At 34.3% G+C, this 24092-nt stretch overlaps 8 protein-coding genes across 11 annotated transcripts; 3 read left to right on the forward strand and 5 right to left on the reverse strand.

Annotated features, from left to right (window-relative positions):
- Positions 1-44: 44 nt before the first annotated feature.
- Positions 45-4367, reverse strand: LOC123007251. 2 transcript variants are annotated; one of them, XM_044402439.1, is made up of 6 exons: positions 4243-4367; positions 2624-2893; positions 2389-2573; positions 1284-2340; positions 1083-1233; positions 45-1023 (listed from the first exon to the last, which is right to left on the reverse strand). In XM_044402439.1, exons 2-6 carry the CDS (start codon positions 2741-2743, stop codon positions 314-316), a joined length of 2223 nt encoding a protein of 740 aa, XP_044258374.1. In that variant the 5' UTR covers positions 2744-2893; positions 4243-4367; the 3' UTR covers positions 45-313. The 2 variants fall into 2 exon arrangements, with proteins under 2 accessions (XP_044258374.1, XP_044258372.1); XM_044402437.1 differs by lacking the exon at positions 4243-4367 and adding an exon at positions 3980-4113.
- On the forward strand, positions 3288-6884 carry LOC123007252 (CD81 antigen-like). Its single transcript, XM_044402440.1, has 3 exons — positions 3288-3490; positions 5126-5485; positions 5535-6884. Exons 1-3 carry the CDS (start codon positions 3425-3427, stop codon positions 5880-5882), a joined length of 774 nt encoding a protein of 257 aa, XP_044258375.1. The 5' UTR covers positions 3288-3424; the 3' UTR covers positions 5883-6884.
- A 29-nt stretch (positions 6885-6913) lies between these two features.
- LOC123007253 (60S ribosomal protein L18a) lies at positions 6914-7776 on the reverse strand. Its single transcript, XM_044402441.1, has 3 exons — positions 7703-7776; positions 7159-7515; positions 6914-7106 (listed from the first exon to the last, which is right to left on the reverse strand). Exons 1-3 carry the CDS (start codon positions 7718-7720, stop codon positions 6951-6953), a joined length of 531 nt encoding a protein of 176 aa, XP_044258376.1. The 5' UTR covers positions 7721-7776; the 3' UTR covers positions 6914-6950.
- Positions 7777-8171: 395 nt separating this feature from the next.
- Positions 8172-9650, forward strand: LOC123007022 (protein CREG1). The gene is made up of 5 exons (XM_044402026.1): positions 8172-8511; positions 8586-8740; positions 8787-8906; positions 9166-9247; positions 9292-9650. Exons 1-5 carry the CDS (start codon positions 8370-8372, stop codon positions 9453-9455), a joined length of 663 nt encoding a protein of 220 aa, XP_044257961.1. The 5' UTR covers positions 8172-8369; the 3' UTR covers positions 9456-9650.
- On the reverse strand, positions 9460-11898 carry LOC123007021 (zinc finger protein 2-like). Its single transcript, XM_044402025.1, has 5 exons — positions 11157-11898; positions 10769-11104; positions 10550-10717; positions 10205-10502; positions 9460-10158 (listed from the first exon to the last, which is right to left on the reverse strand). Exons 1-5 carry the CDS (start codon positions 11659-11661, stop codon positions 9660-9662), a joined length of 1806 nt encoding a protein of 601 aa, XP_044257960.1. The 5' UTR covers positions 11662-11898; the 3' UTR covers positions 9460-9659.
- A 200-nt stretch (positions 11899-12098) lies between these two features.
- LOC123007423 lies at positions 12099-13612 on the reverse strand. Its single transcript, XM_044402719.1, has 5 exons — positions 13364-13612; positions 13280-13302; positions 13095-13226; positions 12546-13047; positions 12099-12495 (listed from the first exon to the last, which is right to left on the reverse strand). Exons 1-5 carry the CDS (start codon positions 13366-13368, stop codon positions 12132-12134), a joined length of 1026 nt encoding a protein of 341 aa, XP_044258654.1. The 5' UTR covers positions 13369-13612; the 3' UTR covers positions 12099-12131.
- A 96-nt stretch (positions 13613-13708) lies between these two features.
- LOC123006971 (heterogeneous nuclear ribonucleoprotein A1, A2/B1 homolog) lies at positions 13709-17020 on the forward strand. 3 transcript variants are annotated; one of them, XR_006412847.1, is made up of 6 exons: positions 13709-13895; positions 13981-14458; positions 14511-14927; positions 15002-15070; positions 15836-15923; positions 16894-17020. XR_006412847.1 is itself a non-coding variant. In XM_044401945.1 (5 exons), exons 1-5 carry the CDS (start codon positions 13869-13871, stop codon positions 16904-16906), a joined length of 1023 nt encoding a protein of 340 aa, XP_044257880.1. In that variant the 5' UTR covers positions 13709-13868; the 3' UTR covers positions 16907-17020. The 3 variants fall into 3 exon arrangements, 2 of the variants coding, with proteins under 2 accessions (XP_044257880.1, XP_044257881.1); XM_044401945.1 differs by lacking the exon at positions 15002-15070; XM_044401946.1 differs by lacking the exon at positions 16894-17020 and having other exon boundaries at positions 15836-16309.
- A 419-nt stretch (positions 17021-17439) lies between these two features.
- Positions 17440-23434, reverse strand: LOC123007873 (homeobox protein rough). The gene is made up of 3 exons (XM_044403361.1): positions 23203-23434; positions 18147-18381; positions 17440-17623 (listed from the first exon to the last, which is right to left on the reverse strand). The coding sequence occupies exons 1-3, from the start codon at positions 23432-23434 to the stop codon at positions 17440-17442; spliced, it is 651 nt and encodes a 216-aa protein (XP_044259296.1).
- Between the last annotated feature and the right edge of the window lie 658 nt (positions 23435-24092).

A 24092-nucleotide genomic window follows, 5' to 3' on the forward strand; every position in this document is an offset into this window, starting at 1 on the left:
TTAAAAATTTTAACGCGGAGTGTAGGTATATAAAAACAACAAGAAAAAAATCATAATAATATTTATTTAACATTGTACTTTTCAGAATCTTTTATATAATATTCTAACACATTGAGATCACAGTCATTTTTATTTTTATTCTTATTAGAACTAAAAATTAAAAAAAAATTAATCCTGACAGTGAAAATCAAACCGTTCGTGTAGTTTGGAAAATGCTAATGAGAGTGAACACACAAAATAAAAATATTATTTAACTAAATATGTAGTTAGTCTTAATGCATTCTAATACTGTCGAAAAAAAACAGCGCAATTTTCAAAACAACTTTTTACGGGTTGCCTTCGTATACTTGCGCTTCTTAGCAGGTGGTTCCATACTAGGAGTGGAATGTAGAGGGACTTTGGGATTCATCGCTTTCGCCCTCTCTAATCTCTCCGTGAAGGTTTCCTCGGACGGCGCTTGATACTCCTCCAACATTTCGTGAAGTCTATCTTTATTTAAAACTTTGATTTGGAAAGTGTCATTAGACAACTTTCCCGGTTTGGCCCCAGTGATCTCGATGTTAAGAGTATTGGCTAACTGTAAAGTCGCTACAAAAAACCTGGTGACTTCCGTCGCGTTTTTCCCTTGGACTATATCCCTAAATAGTTGTTGTTCCCCGACTTCAAGTGGGTCCATTATTTTCGAGCCGTATTCGTGGATGTTGAAGTCTGATTTGTTTTCCAAATTCTTTAATATAGGGACTATACTAGATCGCCATTCACGGACGTTTCTACGAGAAATTTCTTCCTGATCTAAATCAAAGGCTATGGGGATGTCGTTGGAAGTTGATGGAAGAAAGTCTGGAGTTTCTTTAGGTACTTGTGGTTCAGGAATGGGGGAGAGCGGCGGGGGCAACGATGGGTCAATGCTGATGTCTTCAGTATCGGATGTTTCTTGATCACTTTCGGGAAAACCATGAAATGGTTCACCATCTGATTCGGATTCTGATTCCTCGGATTCTGACATGTCTTGAGCAATAATTCCTGTAGCAACAAGAAATATTTGAAAAAATTAAAATCAAATACATCATATAATTAATTACCTTCATTATCTGATAGTTTATACTGCAAACGTAAAAACTTTTCAAATTTTCTATAACTGACCGTTAGTCCTGTTGCCAACTTCGCCAATTTTTTTTCTAACCTTTTAGAAATCCGTTGCATTTTTTGTCTCTTGATTTTATCTTCTTTTTCCTTTACAAAAAATTAATTATTGTTTTATTTTTTAATTATGGAAAACTCACCTCACGATCTAAAGAAAACCGTTTTTTACTAAACCTACAACCTGTAATAATTGCAGAAGATCCCAAACATAACGCATTATTGGTCACTGGAGACTCCGATTCTTGTTTAAATTCTGATATTTTTGGAGATGATAACACTGGAACTGGTGTTGAAGTGTTGGTGAGATTATCATTTGAAATAACATCAGTAGTTTCAACCCCAGTGTCAGCTGTTAGTGTAGTACTATCCAGAGTCGCATTTGATTCGTTAATTTGATCTTCATCTTCATAAAAAGCTGAATCTTGACTACATGATTTGCTTCTAGTTTCCAAAGTTCGACTCATTTGATCCAAATCATTAGACTCTTCAGATTCATGATTGGCAAGAGAGTTACAAGGACTGGGACAATTTTCCGATATTGAGCTTATATTGTCATCATCAAATAATGAATCTGCAAAACTTACTCTCCTTAGTTTATCCTTTAACACACTAAAAGGCAACCTCTCTAAACAAACAATGCTTTCTTTCAATTGTAAATGTTGTTCTTTTGTCAAATGATTATGACTTTCTGTAAATTTGTTTATATAATCATTCAAATCTTTTGAGTAAGAATTTTGTGGTTCATTGCTTGGGATCGAGTTTTCTTGTAAAAAATCGTTGATAACGTGAGTGTCAACCCTCATACTAGTTACGCAATTATACTCGTCTGTTAGTAGTTTCTCTTTTTCTAAATCAAAAATGTCTTGAACAAGAGAAGCAGAATGAAACTGGTCATATCTTCCAACATAATCATTATCTTCTGTATAAACTGAGTCATTTGGCAAAAATAAGTTTTTCCTTATTGTTAATCTATGAGAAGTGTTATCTAATTGTTTATTATTACACTTCTCCCACTCTTTGGTCAAATCAGTGGTTTCATAATTCTGATTCAAATAATCAAGATTTTCAACATTTCCACATGAGAAATTATTGACCAAACTGTTTGTTTGTGTTTCAACCAAATTTGTTTTTCTTTTACGTTTATATTTTCGTTTCATTTCTTCCAATTTCGCAAGTTCTTGCTCCTTGTCTGCGTTACTGAAAAATTAGGTCAACAAAAGGTAAACACTTGAAAATTTTGCTCACTCCTGATGACTAATCATACGTTTCTGGTAATCAAAAATGATATTCCATAACAATTCTACTTTCTTGCTGTAGAGATCACTAGTACTTTGTAGTAGAAGCGCAGCTTCCGCGAAATTAATATTAAATATGCCATTCTCAAGGTAATTATCCGATTCGCTAACTTTAACTAACAAATCCTTTAAAACCTACAAAAGAATGGCATAACACTTGCTGGATGTTTATGAAGTCTTCATACCTGGCTGAGGTCAGATTCAACAGTTGGCTTTTTTAACATTTGTGCTACTATTTTAATCAGCTCACTTATCTTTGAATTAGGTGAAAAACAGTTACTTTCTATCACGTTTTGTTCCATCATCCCTTCCACAATTTGGCGGACGCTTCAGTTTGAGACTCTAGGGGGCCAAATGGCTTGAAAAGTTTTTAATCCAATGGGGGGGTCTCACTTAAGCCTTGCATAACATAAATCAGGCGTATGTAGCAGTCTTAAGTACAAACTTTGAGAAATCTGAGAAAATTCGGAAAGTGAGAACATATTTGTCAACACAAACTAGCGTGCATATGCGCAGTCGAGGTTGACATAAAATGACAGACGTCAACTTAGGCGCTAAATTTGAAATTGTGAGATTTATTACAAACACCAGAGACATAAAACGTTTATTTTTGCAAACATTGATTATAATAAAATTTACGGCAGGAAGTCTGTGTTTAAAAAGCAATATTCGTAAAAGTGAGACAAATTAAAATTACTAAATCAGGAAATGCAGTTCATTCACTCTGTTAATTGCTCTAATGAACTTTATGTTGTGTGAATGAAGTTCACGTAGCTTAAGTTTATTTTAAAATTTATTGCCCAGTTTCGGTTTTCGAATGATCAAAGCCGATTTCGACCGAACTCACTTTCGGCGTTATCCGCATGTGCAACATCCGTTGACAAATCCCAGTGATCGTTTTCGATTGAATCCAAAACAAACAGAATCTCCTCTGTTCATGTGAACATTTGTAAAATAATTGTGACTCTCATTGAAATTCGTGAAAAATGGGGCTTGGAGGCTGTTACGCCATCTTAAAATACCTCTTGGTGTTGCTGAATTTGATATTTGCGGTAAGAATTTGAGATAAATCAAGATGCCATTTTGTCATTTTTCATAACAAACGCGAATCAATAAATGACGGGTTGATTTTTTTCTTGTAAAACATTACTCTTTTCGTGCTCTTTAACAAAGTTTTTTTAAAAATTCATGTAAGGAAGCACTTCCGCCATTGTAGGAGTTTAGTTGGTGTCCGATTTGGGCTGAAATCGTGGGTTTTTTCTCTATTATTATACCACGGAAGTTGCTGTTCAATTTTTTTCAGGTGCATTAGTTAAATTAGGTTTTTATTCGTGATTGTTCGCGTTTTGTTTTTTTTTTTGCACGGAAACCGTACTCGTGTCATTAATTTTTAATTTTTTTATATTGATGAAAAAGCTAAATTATTGTCCCATTTTTTTAAACAAGGTTATGAAAAAATGTGTTGAAAGTTTAATTAAAATAAAATATTGTGGGACGATGATTCCATATTAAATTCGTCATGATTTAAAATTAAAACTCACCTAATATGCTATAACCGCTTCCAAGGAATTACTTAACCACTTTTTTGCTGCTTTGAAATTATTAAGTTGTCTTAATCAAAGCTTAATGATAGGGGACGCTATTTGCTAAGAACACCTCACGTGGTTTTGTAATGTAAATACCCGATATATGCCGACGAATTACCATTTCAAATATTCAGATTATTATTACAATAAGTCATCGACACCAACGCCTAGGTAGTCATATCTAATTTTATTTATTAATTTAACTCCTAATCACATACCTGCAAGAAATTAATGCATGGTTGAAATGTTATGGCTCCAAATGTGGGAGCTTTCACACATTTTCTATTTTTGCTCTTGCAAGGACAAGGAATGGTTTTACGGAAGGAAAAAATTAACTTTTGTCAGTTGCAGACACAACACATGATAAGAAAATATTTTTATCCAGATGCTAATAATAGCTTGGAATTCTTTGTAATTGCTTTCTGTTAAAACACATGGGAGTTTGAAAATCCAAAACAGCCACCAAATAACTTGTTACGAAATTTTTGTACTTCCGGAATTGAATAGTGCATTTTGCATCATTCTGTTATCTTATACTTAATGATGCAAATATTTTATTGTTTTTGTTTGTTAAATTTGATTATTTATGGCATTATTACAACATTCCTATCTGAATCATGATAATTGTTTGAAAAATAGCAGGTGTTTTTCTTTGTATTAATGCAGAATGTAATCGTTTAATGGAAATTTTTATGTCGATAGGTTGTATCAAATACCTGATTTATCCAATCAAAATAAAATGAATTTTTGATACAATCAGCCATGGGGGCGTTTGGTGTAAACGTTTTTAACGTTCCAAAACACAGTTTTCTCTTCATTAATTGAGAAATATTGCAGTCTAATTGGTTATGCTCAATTTACAGCGACGATATATTAGGTGTGTGAAATGTGAATCATAATAATTGTTTACTTGGCCGAAAGAATCAACAGAAAATGGTTCATTGAAATGGAGCCAACCAAAATTACTCATCGACTGCCAAAATAAACTTTTTATTCGCAATGAAAGTGACTTTATGAAAATGACCTGTTCATATTAACCTTTGATGTAAATGTCTTCAATAAGGTTTCGCACAAAATAAAGCAATTTGCGCTTTTTCGTAGTTGTTGGGGATCGCCGGCACGGTCTTCTCAATATGGATGCTCGTGGACCCTTCATTCTCCCTATCGCTCACTCAAGATTACATCATTTCGGTCGTAATAATCCTCATCGCTTCAGTTCTCCTCCTCGTCGTGGCCATGTTTGGCATAATTGGCGCCCTGAAAGAGAGCCAGTGTGCCCTAACGACCTTTTTCTGTCTCCTGCTAATCATTTTCGTAGCTGAAGTTTCAGCCGGAGTTTGGGTCCACATCAACCGAGACAGCCTCAAACTTCAAATTAAAAACGCTGTTGAACTCACTGTGGAACAGGAATACTACACCAGTGACAATCGCAAGGCTATTTTTGATACTTTTCAGCAAAAAGTAAGAGATTTTTGTAATTGTTGTGCAAATAATCAGTTTTGCATTTCAGTTACAATGTTGCGGTGCCAAGGCGGCTAGTGACTGGATCGGAAATAAGAAAGTCGTACTTACGGTAACGTCAGGTCAGGAGAATTATAGCATTCCCATGAGTTGCTGTCGCGAAGGAACCACAATGGAGGATTGCAAAAAAGCGACGTTAAATATTAAACCGACAAGCTCAATTGATTATACAGCTATCTACGATAAAGGCTGCTATTACGCCATTATGGCCAAGTTGGAAGAACTATCTTGGGTTTTGATCGTCGGGATCGTCCTAGCGGTGATACAGATTTTGGGCTTGATTTTTGCTCTAGTTCTTGCATTTGCCGTTAACCGATCTAACAGATACAAAGCCTAAGATTGAAACGTGTTGGATATTTCAAATACGTACAAATGAAAATCATTTCGATATTTTCTTCTACAAATTTATTTTCGGATCAAGAGTTTATATTAAAATGCAGAAGAATCGCACATATTTTTGATTGTGTACAAATTGTATATCCTTAAACTTCAAGTGTTGTAACATGTGTGCCATATATTGTGACCGCCGTTTTTGTACAAAACGGTCGATTGAAGCTCATTTTAATTCGAGTAACAGGAACATTGTCCAAATTTTACAATGGTTGTTTTGTGGGAAAACGCGCGGATTTGTAACTTAGCTTTACCTCTAGATATAGTTTGGTGGACAACCTTTCGAAGCACTGTACCTAAAATATATTTTCTTAAAAGGAAATTTATTCGACATGCACTCAGCATTTATTCATGACATTTAACTTTAGACTGATATTTATTTTCATTTTTCGAATGTCCAATAATCTCTTATTTACTGCCTCTAAAATTTAGTTGACGATTTAGACGAGAGCATTCCATTTTGATGAATGCTGTTTATCTTAGAAATCCTAGCATGCCAGTGTTGAATACATAGCATAGATAGTGTAGAGTTGCCAAAATGTTTTAAGTTCTGATGTGAATAATCAGTATTGTAGTGTAATTTTTTTATTACAAACAGTTGTGTGCCAAAAGTAAACTTTCTTTTTCAAATTTGTCATTACAGAGTTGCGAATTTGGTTATATATTTTATCAAATATTTAAGAAAAATGATTTGTTACCATACCATTTCGAAAGCCATAGTCAGTGGTCGTGATAGAAGTGAAAAAACGAGCCAAGGAATTGTCAGTACTAATGTTAATTAGATTTTATTCAAGTTAATGCTATTTAAATGGTATATTGTATAAGCCTCGTGCGTGATTCATTTCAGATTTCAAGGCATTTGTTTAGTTTCAGCATTGTAAATTCATATAATTAATGGAATAATAAGATGTGTTTTAGCTTATTTTGTTAATAAAGAAATACAACCAAAGGATTTGCGTTTCAGTCAAAAAAATCATATATTAGAAATGTTTTATTATCCAGTTAACCAATAAAATTACAAGAAGTATGTTCTTGGTTTGCGGACAGAGAAGCGATTCATCGATTTGTGTTGAATTCTCTTGGGCAATGGGAAGCGAATCTTTGAATCATGGAACTGTTTCACTTGAGGCCTCCTTGTATTTGCCGCTTTAACTTCTTCCACTTTAATAATCTAAAAGATCAACGTGTATCAACCAATTTGAGTACATCTTCTCGAAATTTACCTGAATTGAATGAGCTCGCGCACGATGACGCGCCCCCATATCCCTGTAACATTGCGTTACAGCCCCAGAGACGCTCAAATCCCGGTATTCCCTGTACATATTATGGGTACCAGACCGCGAGTCATACCGGAGCCAAATTCCAAAGTTCTTGATTTTAGTCGGAGTTTTTTCGGGAATTAGCTTCACCGACACTATTTCACCGGTTGACTTTTTGAACTTCTTCAACTGTCTCAAGAAATACCAAAAGCGAGATTTTGCCACGATGAGGTCTGGGGCGAAAATCCTCATACGGTATAGAGGCGTGTTGGTTTCTTTTTCAGTGGGCAGCTTGCGCCCAATAACTTCATATTCTCTCAACTAGAAAAAAGAAAAGAATAGGTGACATGGTTATACACGTGTGTTGTGAAAACATGTAGGAAATATAGGCTTTCGGCATACATTGCGGCAAACCAATTAAAATTTATAGTATAAAAGATGAATTGTTACTGTTCTCATACATAAAAGTGCTGAAAATGAGTTAAATTTAATAAAAATGAAAACCAACCTCTCCTTTAGCCTTCATGGCTGCGATTCTTCGACGAAAAGGAAACGGAAACTAATCTTAGGGGAAAATAAAAGTTACTAAATGTCTTTAACTAGGTTATGCAACGCAATATGCAAGAGGGAATGCAACACAAAATACACATTCAAAATGATAAAAGACAACACTTTTTGTATTTAATAAAAAATAAATACATATAATGCAGAATGTAGCACATATGAAACAAAATGTGGTTTTTGCAGTAATAAATTTACAATTTGTTTTATTATTTGAAACAAACATATTAAATAATACCGAGGATTTTTTGTTCATTTGTTGTAAAAACAACGTTTTACAAAATTTTATACAAGAGAAAGTATTGTTAAAACTCTTTTGTTGACTACAAGCTTATTTATATTTTGTTTGATGATGATAATTTAAAATTTTAAAATGACCTGACCTTTAGCTCCAAGTTTACATTCGCTGCCGATTATTTCAAAAGTAAATTTAAAAACAACGTCATTGTATTGAATGCGTGAGTTCTAACAAAGAAAAAGTGCAAATTTAGATTGACTTCTCAAAGTGATTAATTCCGGTCGTATTTAAACAAGACAAGCAAGACAAAACACTTAATTGGTAAATTGCTGTTGATAACTGAAAATTTTCCAACAGTTTTCGGCAATTCGTCGCAATGGTCTCGAAAGAAATCGTTTTATTATTAGTGTTTGCCCACCTGGCGCTTTGCAGTATTTTAATTATTGCACCGTCACCACCTCAGCCCCCAAAACCTAACGAAGTCGCTAAAATGGCTCGGTATATTTTACGTAATTCAGGTACCTAAATAAAGTTTTTGTTATCAAAGTTCACTAATATAAAAACTGCTGTGTAACGCAAAAATTTGTTACAGACTGGGTCTCAATCGCGACTACATCGACCCAAAAAGCCATACAAGGCTACCCCTTTGTATCTCTAAAATCAGTCAGTGACGGCCCTATGTCAAACAGTACGGGAATCCCATATCTATACATGACAGACCTCGATGTTTCAGGGCAAGATATCAATGTAAGTGACTTTTTTTTTAATCGCTCACTAATCAGAAAAACTGTAGAAAGACAACAAGTGCACAATTATGGCATCTCTTGCTGAATTAGATTATTGCAAACAGAAAGATTTCGATCCCCAGGACCCACGATGTGCCAAACTCATTATTACGGGAAAAATGCTCAAGGTATAGCATATAGCTACGCCAAAAAATGAGAAACTGACTAAAGCAATAATTATTTGAACAAAGGGATCGTATGGCGATTTGATCTCGAAGTAAACAACCTCAGGCAGTGGCAACCAGCCCCTAGCCTCAGAGACGCTCAAGACCCGGCATAAATCGTCAGTGGGTACTAATAGCTTAAATACGGTCGCTTTGTTGAGATAATTTATGGCTTTAATCAATTTCTCATTTTTCTATACGCGACTGAACGTAAAAATTTTAGGTTGATAAATCCAGTCCAGAGTATCAATTTGGGGAAAATGCACTTTTCTCTAAACATCCGTCGATGAAATGGTGGCCAAAAGGTGTGATTGTTTTTTTTTAACAATTATTGATTAATTGTTTTCAGATCATGATTTTTATGTTTCTAAAGTCGACATTGAACAAATCGCAGTACTTGATTTCTTTGGCGGGATCAAGTATGTTTCAAAAGAAGATTATTTTAACGCAAACGATAGAATCCTTGATGATATTCTCTTCAGTAATGTGGAATTTATCGAAATGTCAGCGTAAAAAATACAATACACAGCCGAATTTTATTTAAATATTCTTACATTTTTTCAAGAATGTTTTTCTCTTACATCACATTCTAATCGCAATAAAAATTACAAATAGTAATATTAAAAAATACGAATAAGTGAAAAATCTATCTTTACTTAACGCATCTGAAATTACATAAATATAGAAAATGTATTTGCAAAAACTCCAGAACAGTCTTTAATTCTCTAAACTCCTAGAACAGAGATTTTGCGATGTCCTCCTTCTCCAGTGCATATTACTATCTTGGTTCAAATTACTATTAACAATAACACTAGTGGCGGCATTTTGTACCGTTTTCAATTCCGTATAAGTGTTATTATTCGGTAAATCGCCATCTACGTTAAAATTAATATTAGTCGGTTTGACGGAAATCACATCTTTTAAAGTATCATTAACTTTAAGATTCGTAAGATTCGTGTAATTTGGAGGCAATTTAAATTTGATATTTTTTATAATTGCGTGTTTTTTATGCTCAAAAGAAGTCTCATAATGGATAGGTCTAGAATAGGGCGATAGGATATTCTGACAAATTTCTGTGGAAGTCGGCTCGGCGACTTTCCGGATTATGTTGCGAGACGGAGGCGAGTGAGGCGATAAAATCTTCTGACAAATATTCACAGATTCGGCCAAATCGTACGGTTTTGACACGTTCGGAATTAGGTCGTAGTCACAATCCCTGAAGGAAAAAAAACATAAAAACAAATCAAAACTCTTTATCTTACCTGTGAATGTTGTAATTATTTTTAAAAGCACTAGTCTTGAATGCAAGCTTCAAAGGCCCGTTAATTACGGTTCCGGTTCGATTATTCGTTGACTTGGTTTTGCAAGCCGGCGATGCTGTTATCACATTAATCGCATTGGGATTATCTATCGGTTTACTGGGCTTGACGAGTAATTGTTTGACGGTGGCTGTAACAGGCTCCGCTTTTTTACCCGGATGTGTGTTTTTCACATGCCGGTATAGATTATCTTTACGCCTAAAACTAGTGTTGCAAATACTACAATTATAAGCTTTCGTTTCTACAAAATCGATTGTTATCAAACAAAATCAACAAATTCGTCTGTACCTAAATGGATAAGTTGGTGACGTTGCAAATCTTTATTATTAACAAAAGCTCTTGAGCAAGTGCTACATTCAAAAGGTCGTACTCGCAAATGAGATCGGCGATGGACAGTCAATGCCCATTTCAATTTAAATCTTTTTCCGCATTGGTCACACATGTGAGTTTTTTCATCTGAAATAAATATAAATAAAAAAACTTTAAATAATTATTGTCTTAATTTACTTGAATGTGTGATCAGATGTTTGTTTAAATTCGACGTATTGTTGAAACTGATGTTGCACACCCGACAAGAGTATGGTTTTTCGCCACGATGGATCAAAGTATGGATTTTGAGCGATTCTTTGCTACGGAATGCTTTACCACATTCAGAACACATGTATGGTTTAATTGAAGAATGTAAAACACTGTGGCGCTTTAATTTGCTTCTTTCGCTAAAAGATTTCTGACAGACGTTACAAGTAAACGGTTTGGTTCCTGAATGTTTTAAAATATGAACGTCTAGATGTGATTTAGTAATGAAATCTTTTGAGCATAAATTACACTGGAAAGGTTTTCTTTCTACAATAATAAATTGTAACACATTGTTGCGCTCGTCTAACAAATAACTTACGTCCTGTACAGTAGGTGTGATATTTAATATGCGACTTTGTAGCAAATTTTTTATTACAAATGTTGCATTTATACTGAGTGGGATCTTTAAGAATGGTCACGTGATTTGGTATGGAAACATTTCCAAATAAATTTTTATTCGGCGCAGTTTTAGCTGTTTTGTTCTTACTAGTTTTTTGCGGTGTTGGTTGTTTAATATCATCTTTCGTTTGAACATCCCCATTTTGAACTATAGGACAAATCGGTGTTTTCTTAGCCGTGCCATTACACGTTATCACTCCAGTGTGACTCTCACACTTGATAACGCTTGAAGATTCTTGTTCTTTTTCAATTCTACATGATGGGGCCTCTATTTTGTTTACATTTTCTATTTTACACTGTTGACATTTCTCCTCGTCGAGAAGAAGACACACACGGCATTTCTCATGACCGCAAGAATCTCTTACCAGTCTGTTGGCAGCCCCGTTCGATGCTTTTTTGCATTGTGGGCAAACTATTCCAAACATTGCCAATAAAATTAAGGTTAGATACTACATAAAACACTCAAAGATCACATTTTTCGCTACAATACGAGGAGTTTAGATTTATAGTCTTAAATGGGACACTAAAATTCCTGTTTAGTGCCTTAAAATATGTTCATGAATAAAAAATTCTTTTTGACAATGGTAAGACAAATGGCGGCCGAATTTTGAACTACCTCTGTCAACTTCGAATTTGTTAAGTTATTTCATTACTTACAGTAATAAAAAAACTTGTCTATTTCTCTTTACAGTCACCATATTTATACAATTAAGAATTACGCTTTAATTATGTAACCACAAATGGACTTTGTTTATTTTAAAAAAGTAGTTCTAATGTCTCGTTTTTTGTCCGAACTTTTTTGCGTTGTCTCACCCTTTTATCAGAATTAGAATACAGCCGAATTAAGAAACAAAAATTCGAAATTATATCCTATTTTATTAAAAAACGATTTTTTTCAATCAATCTCGATAATACTCTGTTTACAAAACCACTGTTCCTTGTTCTCGTAATAATTAATGACGACCTCGGGACACCTCACGTTAACCTGGCTTGCGGGTACTAAATCTGCTTCCTTGCAATTTTTCCACATCATGAGAAACATAAGCTCGCCACTTGCATCAGTAGCACCAACAATTTTATCAGGCTCAAGGCCCCTGTCAAAGCCGCGAGCTCTGTTATCTTCCGTAATATTTTTTCTTTTATTAACTTTTTCGTTTTCTTCAGGGTCCACTTTAGGAATGACTTCAAATTGCGCTTCATAGGCTGCTATTAAGTCAGGACAGTCTAAATTTTCCTCAGGTTCCCAAGTATTGTCTTGCCTAAAAACTGTTTATTCTACCATCACTGTAATATGAGGTACAATACTAACTCTGAATATCCCTTCCATTTTAAAAGATACTCGACTTTTCCGTTTAGCGTGCGTTTATCAAGGATCTTCTCAACTGAATATTCCTCATGGTCGTTAGTTTCTTCATTGATGTCTTTCAATTTTGAAGATTGTCCATTCTCAATTATGACCTCATAATCTTCATCATCTTCACTCAACTTGTACTTATGGAGAGATTTCCTCTCACTTCTTCTTGTAAGAGTTGTATTTTCATCATCACTGTCATCTTCTTTCTTGTGTATAATTGGTCTCTCCGGAAGTTCCTCATTCGGTATAATGATTAGTTTACTATTGCCCAATTCTTCTTTCAATTCCTTAGTATTTTCAACACGTTTTAGAATAAATACTTTTTTTGTACGGTCACATTTTCCCATTTTGAAACCAATAGTCTGCAAAGGAACGTCGGGATATAATGAATAAATATAATCATTAATTTGGTCAATGTTCCAATTGAGACCAAAAACTGCAGGTTCCTGCGTAAACCCTAGAAGAACACAATATACACACTACTCAAGAATCTAATTTTCCTACCATAACCCATTGCAGTCAGTTGGTCAATTTCAGTTCTAGACGGAAAAATCTCTATTTTTGGGTAGCGTATAAGCAGGACTGGTCTTTTAACATCCATTGCCTTCCGGCCTCGCTCATAACTTGTTGCACTTGCTGAATGCAGAAAAAAATTAATTTTATTTTCACCAACTTGGAATTACACTTACTATCGGAAGTATCGGATAAACAACTGTAATAAAAAAAAACATTTATTTTCAATAAAATGTTATCTAATGTTTTTGTACACTTACTCCATTTTCGGTTGATTTGCCCAAAAACACTCAAATGGGACTTTGTGAGGTTATGAAATCTTTGTGTCTTTGCAAGAAAAAACTGGTCAATATTGTAGTTATTCTAAATTCTTTTCCACGTATTATAGACTAACGAAACGACAATAATTACAATAAAAATCGATTTCGATAATTTACGGTTTTTGTTTATTGCTGAGTTTTTTTATATTGCGTCGGTATTGGTATCCCTGTCGTGTAGCGATTTATGGATTTTTTTACAACCAATCAAAAAGCAGCATTTGAGGGATTGTCCAATCAGGCAGTTAAATAAATTTAGCTTATCTCGACCTTTTCCGAAAGTATACGATCGGTCGGTCATTCGATTTCCAGGTGGAGTTTGTTGTGTGTGTTGAATCAAGTGGTTTTAGGAAATTTTGCAAGTTGTCTTAACTTTTTTATTTATTTTAACTTCAACTCAATTTTAATTTAACAATCAGTTTTGTGAGTTTGGAAAGTGTTTTCCAAGATGCGTCGAGACGGTGAAGACTCCAATGTAAGTCTTGTTTGTCATGGCGGTCGCGTCTATAATTTGACCCAAATGAGTCAATTATTAGATATTCATTTGGAATTGGTTATAGGATAACAAACCGGAACCGGAACAGTATCGCAAACTATTTATCGGCGGCTTGGATTACAGAACAACGGATGAGTCTTTGAAAAAGCACTTTGAGAAATGGGGAGAAATCGTCGATGTTGTTGTTATGAAAGATCCAACAACAAAACGGTCGCGTGGTTTTGGGTTCATTACGTATTCGAGGGCTCATATGGTCGATGACGCCCAGAATGATCGCCCCCATAAGGTTGACGGGCGTGTTGTTGAACCCAAACGAGCTGTCCCACGACAGGACATTGGTAGACCTGAAGCGGGGGCCACTGTCAAAAAATTGTTCGTGGGGGGCTTAAAGGATGACGTAGAAGAGGAAGATTTAAGAGATTACTTCAAAACTTATGGTACCATATTGTCCTGTACCATTGTTACTGATAAAGACACGGGAAAGAAACGCGGATTTGGCTTTATTGAATTTGAGGATTATGACCCTGTAGATAAAATTTGTTGTAAGTTCCACTCTTATTTCTATTAAAAAAATCAATATCGTTTGGTATTTAGTATATCGCCACCACCAAATTCGCGGGAAGCACATAGACGTTAAAAAAGCCCTCAGTAAAGCAGAGATGGACCGGGCGAATCAAGGGGGCGGCAATATGGGCGGTGGAGGCGGCCCTCGCGGAGGTCGTGGTGGAGGACGGGGCAACTACGGAGGCGGAGGCGGTAGTAACTGGAATCGAGGAGGTCCTAGTGGCGACTGGAATAACTCTCAAGGTGGTTACAACAGCGGTAATTCTTGGGGCAACAACCCTTGGGATAACCAGTCAGGCAACAACTGGGGCGGTCCTCAGAGTTCCGGTTACAATTCTGGTGGAAACTGGAGCGGTTCCAATGATAATTATAGTGGTGGTTATCAGCAGAATTACGGAGGCGGCCCCGTGCGTAACAACTACCAACAGAACCGTCCGGCCCCTTACAGTAAGTAGAAATTCCGTTTGGTGGATTTTCGTCGTTTCTAACTTTATTTTTTTGTGTTTGTTGTGTCTGTTAAGAATCGTTAAAGGCAATTGATAGCAGGAAGAAAATGGATTAATAATTACACATACACACACAGACTGTTGGTGAGTTCATCATGTATTTAAATTTAGTCGTAATTTATGATTATTTGGGAATTTCATTGAGTTTTTTTTGTGACTGAATAACAACTGTGGGACATTCCGTTGGATTGTATTTGTGTATTGTGACTAGTAATTTTTTGCTTGATATTGTTTGCGTTGTTGTGTATGTATGTTATCAAAAAATTACATGTCATAATGGCTAATACAATTGAATTACGACTAAGTTTTCAACTGAACTTGCCAAGTTTAAATTTTTACAAAATTACGGTATAAAATTATAAAATAATGAAAAAAGCTGATATCCCACAGGTGCTCAGTTGGGGCAATTTAGTTGCAAATACTAACATCTCTTTATTATTAACATGCTTAATGGGGTACTTGCATGATATTTTTGTAATATTTTGTAACTTTACACTTCTCAAATAGTTGCGTAGACAAAGGAAACAATACATACAACAAAAACTAATAATGCATGAAGAGATTTGAGAAGCGTTTGTCGTTCGTGTAATTATTTTCCTCATTAACTTAAAATTTACTAAAATTCTCATTTTCTTCCAATTTACCGTTTTTATTTCGTTGAGTGCTTCATTCTCTAGTGTGGCGTTCCCCTTGAGCTCGCTTAATTTCACTGCATGTTGATCCACCGATGGATATCGGCTTTGGATATTACTTTCGCTCGTGTTTCCTGCATGAATCTCGTAGTGTAGTCTTTATATTTTGTATTGAAATTTGTTGAGAAGGGGTAAAATATGTGTTTTTCTTTTCAAGATAATCCTGGCGGCGGATATGGAGGCAATTATGGCAATCAAAACGGTGGAAATATGGGCGGTCCAGGCAACAGGAGATACAATAACATGTAAGTGCAACTGGGCAACGCTGCTAAAACAGTGCCAGGTGTACATATGTTTCATATCCGAATCCTCAAAAAAGCATATAGCATATAACAGTTATATTTATAAAATGTAGTTCACCACCGGAATATTAACACGTTTCTGTGAGAATATAAAATTTTTGGTTTGGCAATTTTCTTATTGCCAATTCAGAAATTACCTTACGAACATTTTGAGGTGTTGTTAGTGATCTTTTGTGTATTAATTATGTTCATTGGTCATGAATTGGTGTCCAGGAATCTTTATAGCGTTACGACGCCACTATGTTAGGTCACTATTACTAGATATAGGTTACTTATTTATATTGACTTGTGTACTTTGATTATTTATTAAAGTTCATAAAATTATTAAAGGTAGTATTTTTCATATTTTACTTTAAGAGGATAGGTTAGAACTAACCTTTCGAGTTTGTATCAAGATGGACAATGGATTTGTATACAATTTGTATTTGGAAAAGAGCAGGTCTGAATATAGGATTGACTGTAGGAAGAAAAAAGTTTAGTGTAGAATGACTTTGCAGTGATATATCTGTGTAAGCAAGCAGGTTAATGTATAGGTATGTATAGTTTTAGATACGTTTTAGGATGTAAAATCTCACTATTTAGCTCAGGTTTCTTTTACATGCTTAAGGCAAGGTCTACCATGCAAGAACCGACATATTCTATCTTGTAACAAGACATAGGTTACCATAATAGTGTGTCGTTTACAATATGAATGTAACAAGTAGAAAGCTAACCTGGGTTAGGTAGACACTAATTTTGTCATTTCATTCACATCAAAATCAAAACCCTAAAAGATCTGCACACACTTGTCATGACGCAGACCTTTCCCCTACTTATTTGTCCCGCCATTTCAATTTACTTTCAATTTTTAACACGCACTTTTTTTCACGTTTTTATGACGATATTAATTCACTTTTGTTTTTTGGGGGTCCAGTTCGGTTCGGTGACTGCCGAAAGGTTGACAAATATCCGGTGAGTATTGAAGCGACGTGTAAGTAAAGTGTGAATGTCGAGTGAGTGCTTTTTTGTTTTATTTTAGACAAATAAATTATTATTAGTAATTTCAAGTGTTTTATTTTCCCTCCTCTGGAAGAATTCCAATAGGATCGTTCATGCGTAACGTACACTTGATTGGTTTTCTTCATCAGCATTTCATTTGTTCTATTGTTGCAATATTTCCGATATACTTTTATTATTTTGTGGAAAACACGGAGAGTTACACTCAAAAACACAACAAGTATAAATTAAGTGGAGGGTCAATTTTTAAAGGGATAAAATGATGCGCGGGAACCTCCACCTGGTGAGGTAATCTGGTCTTTTGTGAATATAGTCTGCACGCTCCGTTTACCTCGATGATTGTTGAGCACGATATTTATATAACGATAACCACAATAAAAGATCTTCTGTTTAATAGCACAACTTATCATTTCTCAATTTTTATTTACATTAAAACTGACTAGAAGGACACTAAACGAATACATTACAAAATATCTATTTCTTCAGCGGCACCTTGGCTACTTTCGCCTTTTTTGTATACGGAAATACTATCAGTATTTGTGGATTGCAGAACTGGAAATTGCGTTTGCAATACTGGCGATACGTGAAAACAGGGGCCATCCAAACAAACCGGACAGAGGGTCCCAGGGAAAGCTCCTAATAATTTCCTGAAAATTAATGAAAATCAAGTATCACGCACTTGATGGAGAGATTAAATTAAATAATAGTAAAATAAAAATTAATGGGAGGATTTACTCAACAGGGTGGAAAAACAGGGGGTTTATTTTATTTCAGTGATTAGACCTTATCACAGAAGGGTGAATGTAGATCGTTTGATAAGCTAACGGGAGATTTAAGTGCGACTCATCTTGAATTAGTTCAAAAGAAATGTATACATAGTAGGGTTCTTTAATTATTTATTTTGTTTAATTAGTAATGAATTATGTAACTACCAAATTTATCAAAAATTCTACTAAAATGAGTATTTTAATATTGTTTTAAACCCGGAATATCATATATAATTTTCAACAGAATTTATTGAAACATAAAGTTTTTCAGTTTTTTTTGTTTATTTGCTTTATGCTAACGTATGTAATAATTCTCAAATATTGCAGCAATGCTAGTGTAAATAAAAATTACAATAAACTTTTAAATGAGAGTAGTTGTTTGGTCAAGAATTTGTTAACTCACCTGTAGTGGTGGTCTATATGCGCCTTCTCGATCCTTTTGTCCTTTGCTCTGCGATTTTGGAACCAAATTTTGATCTGGGTCTCTGAAAGCTTGAGCGCTTCCGCCAATTCGCATCTCCGTCCTCTGCTGATATATTCCGATCTTTGGTACTCAATTTCAAGCCTCAGTGTTTGTTCGCTACTGAAAGTCGTCCTTTGCCTCCTGGGTCTCCCCTCTTTGCGTCTCCGTCTCGCTACTGAAAATTTTCCCGATTCGATTAAGTTCCGCTACGGTCAATTTACTAAAAGATCGGTGGGTATTTAATGGCATATGGCGTCTGTATCGGGGCTTCTCATTTCCGTCAATCACAGCATATGTCGTCCTGTTGAGGTTCACACGAGCCCCACTTCCTGATATGATTACAAGAATAAAAGTAAAAATAATTTCGCTGGGAATTTGTGCTTGGCACAAGAGAAAAATACGCAAAGAAACTCGTCTCTAAGCTGGAGAATTCGCACCCACGATGTAAACTTTAGCTTGAGAGGGATTTGTCGAACGAAAAATAGATATTGCACGGGCATTGTTATCGCAATATTAAAGCCTCTTGTAATCGTATTACCGTCATTCAAATATTTGATTCAGTGGAACACATTTTGAGGATAAATGCAGCATTCGGGATGCTACTAAACAGGGGATATAATAATTATGAAACCATAAACACATGTTGTCTGCCTAATTGATCATTATGATGGGGCGGGTGGTGGGAAATCAATTATTGGAGGACCCACACCGGGCCAGTTCCCACAATAAATTTAAATAATTTCAGACAAAACGATCATTTTGGGGGCTGAAGGTATGAAATATTTAATTTGAATGGTCTTGGGGCTCACGCGAGTCCTCGGACTCCGGGACGGCACATGTCTCATCCCACCCCCACTTCGCGCCAAAGCTGTCGCATTCAGGTCTGCTCAACTGTACTGTTGTAATCTCATCATAATAATATTTTACATTTCATATTGTGTTGGACTTATTCTCCGGATTCGGCACTCTGGCTGTTGTGAGAGAACAGACTTAATAAAATGCGGTGTATTTACAAGGGTGTGAAAATTCGCCCCGATAGAAATGAGAGCTGTTTCAGTCGGACCTGACACAATTTTGCACAAAATAATGATTAATATTTTTTTATCAAAAACACTGCAAATAATAGATAAAATTTCACACCACTAACACCGATTTTTATTCCTCACGGCAATGAGCTTTTTGTTTATTTCCTGAAATCGTAATAATGTGTTAACTCATAAATAATTATAGTATTTCATGCCCGCCGTCCTTAACAATTATTCATGCAGAGCATTAACTGAAAAAATTGTTATTTCTTGAATGTAGTTGTGTAATTAATTTTGTTATTTACAGATACTAGCGCATTTACTATAGTAGAAAAATATTACCATTACACTTCTCAAGGGAGTAAAAGGTTCCTATAGCTTTTTCAAATCAATTTTTAGCAAAAATTTTTACTCTTTGTGTGATGCAATTTGGAATCATGTATCTTTGTCTAACATGTTTTCTATAAAGTTCTTTTTTATCTTATTTATACCACTATTTAAAAAATAGTGTTAAAAACACTACATGTGGTTTCGAATTAACAAGCAAAAGTTTATAGGGTGTTAGATTACAACATTTTTGTAACTTGTATCCTTACCGAGAAAAAATTCGTCTTACTCTTAACTCGTTATCACAATGTTTATGTTTTGAATAAATGTACAAAACACACTTGGAAAATGTTTTTTTTTTGAATAAAACATTGATATGCAACTTAGAAATTGGACCTAAAGCTCAGTTACGGAAACTTCTTTGACTATTTTCAACGACCCACTGATAATTATATTTTTTTCTCAGTAACGGTGCGAATTATGGAAAACTTTATTAAAAAACTTTTTTTGTCTGCATGTCATTGTTTAACATCCCAAAAAAATTTGTCTTTTATTTATAAACCATCCTGTATTTTTGTGCTAATAATAAAGTTCCTCTTTTTAAATTTAATGTTGTAGTAAATCAAAATTTACATTCTAATAATAATTATTTGTTGTGAAGTTTTTCATTTAATATAAAAACCAATTTCAGGTGTTGTCATAAATGTTGCGGCAGTTTGATAAATGTGTAAATAATGCACATATGGTCTATCATTAATCAGTTAATTTTACCACCAGCGGAATAGCAATTTATGATCTACGTCGAGTACAGGGTGTTTACAGTCTTAGAGTCGAAATTTGACCTAATAATAGAGGAGTACTGAAATACTGTAACCGAGAAAAAAACTCACACAATTGTTATTATCAAGAATGTTATTTAACTCCACACGGTTTGGGGGTCACTGGAATTATTTCCTTGTTCAGATAAAATTGTATTGTTGCAACCATCGCCGTCTCCATAGAAATAATCCTTTTCTCGCCTGGGCATTTTTTGAGTTTAAGTGATTCCCGTTGGCGCTTTAATCTGGGGAAAATTTTTGACAAATCCAGTTTTTTAGCTTAAAGGGTTCAATCTCATAATATTCTCCCTGGCGTATCTAGTTTTGTTGTATCCTTCCTTCCCAGCATTTATTAATTGCGTTATGTTTCGTTAATAATTAAAAATTATTCAGTTTTTCCTTAGTAATCCCCGTAACTAAGAAAAAATCGGAATCACTGCCCCAATGCATTTTTTACGAAATACCCAGGCGGGATATTGATACATTTGATTAAGGAGGCGGGGGTTGCAACAGATAAAAAAATCGTATCCATGACAATGAAAGAGAAAAGTCACTTCATAGTTTTGACACTGTCACCATTTGATTTGCTTTTGCAAAATTCGAAGATCTTCTGTTTAATCGTTTTCAGCGAATGGTTTCCAATAGGTTTGATTCGTTTTTCTTAATTTTTCTCCAAATTTATGAACATAAAATATTAAAATAATAAATTGGTTGTCGTTATTATGATTTACGGTGAAACCCAAGGTAATGATACTAATGGCCATTGTTGCAGCCGAAGCAGCAGTTCTCAAACAAATAGTGTAAAATGAATAATTTCCTTTAACAACTTTTTTGTTTTATATAGCGTATTAGTTTTCTTTTACCGTGAATATCATCTCATTTAAATTTCAACCTCAAGACTGTAAACACCCTGTATACAGGGTGAATATAAAGTGTGGAACCAAACGTTTTTTTTAATCATTTGCCTCTAGAAAATAGTAATTAATATAAATTAAAGTACCTAATATAAAAATTTAATCGTATTTGAGAAACAAAATTTGTTTTGTTTTTGAGTTATGCGATTTTTCTTTGAAGAAATTGTATATAAAATAGATAGTTGTAATCCTTATTAGATATAACCTTCATGAGAAAAATGGTTTTATAATGGGTTGCCAAAAATTAAAGATTTTGTAGAACTCAAAAACAAAAGAAAATTTCGAAAAATTTTATTCTTGATAAAACATCACAATTTTATAGTAATTTATTATTTATCAATTAGTTTTTCTAAAATATAAATAGTTTAAACAAAAAGCGATTAGTTCTATATGTTTTATTCACCTGATATATACAGAGTGGGCCAGAACTCGCGCCAAAAACTGCCATGTAAGGTACACTTGAGTGCAAAAAAAACGCAAATTGTCAAAAACAATATATTTTTTTTTTTTTCAAAAACAATATTGTCTATTTTTTCAGGGATTTACATTGTGTGAAAAAGGTTGTTCCCGAAAAGGTTAGAAAACTATCAAAAGAAATGACGTATTTGGTGGTTTTGCCAGAGCAGTGTCACAGTCAGTGTTAAAAAAACGTAATGAAAAACATGGAAAAACTTGATAGAAGTTTGGAATGACAATTATGAAATTGTGAATTGTGACAAAAACAACGTCAAAAAACTGGCATTTATTAACAGGCCAAATTACATTACAAAAAAAATCAATTTGCGTTTTTTTTTGCACTCAAGTGTACCATACCAGGAACATGGAAAAAATGTTTAAAAAATTCTATCTATAAAAAATTCGAAGTTATGAGAGTATAAATTTTGCACTTTGCTATATTTATTTCTGTTGGAAAAATAATTTTCCAAGATTTTTTGCTACAGGCCATCAGAAGAGGAAGCTGTGTCCTATTGTAATTCTGTTTAATGTTATTTATGATTTTTATTGGCAAAATTTTTGTATTATGATTTAAAGGCATTTGTTTTTATTTTACTACAATATTTTTTAAGTAAGTTTTTCTTTTTTATTTTGTTTTATTTTGGCACATTAATTTTTTTTTCCTACGACTAATTTCAGAAAGGAAAGTGGCCAATTACCTCCCTTATCTGTAAAAATTATAATAAAAAGATATGCAACCTCTCAGGGAGGTAAAAATTTTACCTCCCGCATAGAAACATATTGCTAATTTAATGGCGAAATTAAGATATCTAGAGAAACTGTTAGTTTCTAAGTTTTTCTTGCTGGATCGTAGGAAAAATTATATGTATTACACTGGTAGAAAGTGCCTTCTCCTCCCTGGGTGGTCACTGTCTTTGATAAGCCTCGGGCAGTAAAAGAAAAGATACACTTTCCTCCCTTGTAATACAAATAAATACATATTAATTAACTGGATTAACGTTTTGTGACCATAGAATTTTTTAATTTTTTTATGTCGTCATGATATTCAAAAGCTTTACGTTCTAGCTGAGACACCATGAATAATATCTATTTTTTAGATTTTATATGTTTTGTATTGTAAAAACAGTTTTCTTTCCAATTTTCATGTTTTTAGTGAAATCTCATGTTTTCAATCTCTTTTAAACAAATTCCTAAGTTTGTTGCACTTTTAATCCTCGTACATATTTTTACAATTGCTAATAATTTAACACATATTTCGTGTAAAATTTCTTTTTCCTTAGAATATTTGTCAAAATTGGTTGTACCAATCTTAAGAAAAATTTTATAAACGATAATATTCATTCATTCAATTTATTATTATGTCCCAAAAATACCATCGATATTAATTATCCTTTTATGTCACTCGTTCATAGCGCGACCTTTCATTCAACACCAAAAAAAAAAGGAATTTTCTTACAGAAAGCAGACAGTCCCGCGGCGGCAGCCGCCGTCAAATGCGTCTCGTTTCCTGGAGGCAGCAAAAAAGGCAACGGTGTTGCAAGTATCGGTACTGGTGTAATTAATTCATGAATTTCTCTCTTCGTTTCTTCACACTGCCGTTCATCTTCTCGTTTTTCTAAATGTCCATAAATTCGTTGAAAAAAATCGCGAGGTGAAGAGGGTTGTGTTGTCTTCGGCTTCGTTGTCATCACGAATTCAAGTGCGTTATAAATTTCTGAAGGGACTGAGAGCTTTAGCGCGTGTTCGGGGGCGGGTTTTTGATCAAGGGCGGTGCCGATGACGGCCAACCGAAGGGCGGTTTTGTAACACGTTTGGCCTCTTAACACTTGCAAATGCATTATTCCATCAACCCTAAATTGATTGCTGATTGAGGAAGTAAACTATCGATGGGACAATGGGCTGTTGTTAGGACAACAAGGGTGATGGGTAAACATTACCCAGGGAATTACCACGATTACGAAAAGATTATTGTGGTCGTGAGGGGGATAGGATACCGGATTAAAACTTAAAATTTCCTTATGAGAGTCATACAAGGTTTCCTTTCTCTACCTTTTCACTAATCTCTGTTATTAAACGGAAAATGTATGATTTTTTAAGCATTTTGACAATTTTTTTATTCATTGCTCTTTGAGAAAACATTTTTTTTTCGGGTTAGACCACTGGGAAAAATCATTTTTAACTTTGTCTATTTAATTACATATTTGTTGATTTTTTTCAAATATTTAATTTTAATCCGATTTTTGGGTCATTTTCATTCCATATCAACTCGGCTTTTTTAAACAGCTCCAATTTATGTTTTTTTTTCAAAAAATTTTAGTGTTTTTGTATTTCAAAAGCCGTATAAAA

The sequence above is a fragment of the Tribolium madens genome, unplaced genomic scaffold (genome assembly GCF_015345945.1).
Source record: "Tribolium madens isolate multiple individuals breed KSU strain unplaced genomic scaffold, Tmad_KSU_1.1 Scaffold_3;HRSCAF=73;Tcas5.2_LG2, whole genome shotgun sequence".
Taxonomy (NCBI): domain Eukaryota; kingdom Metazoa; phylum Arthropoda; class Insecta; order Coleoptera; family Tenebrionidae; genus Tribolium; species Tribolium madens.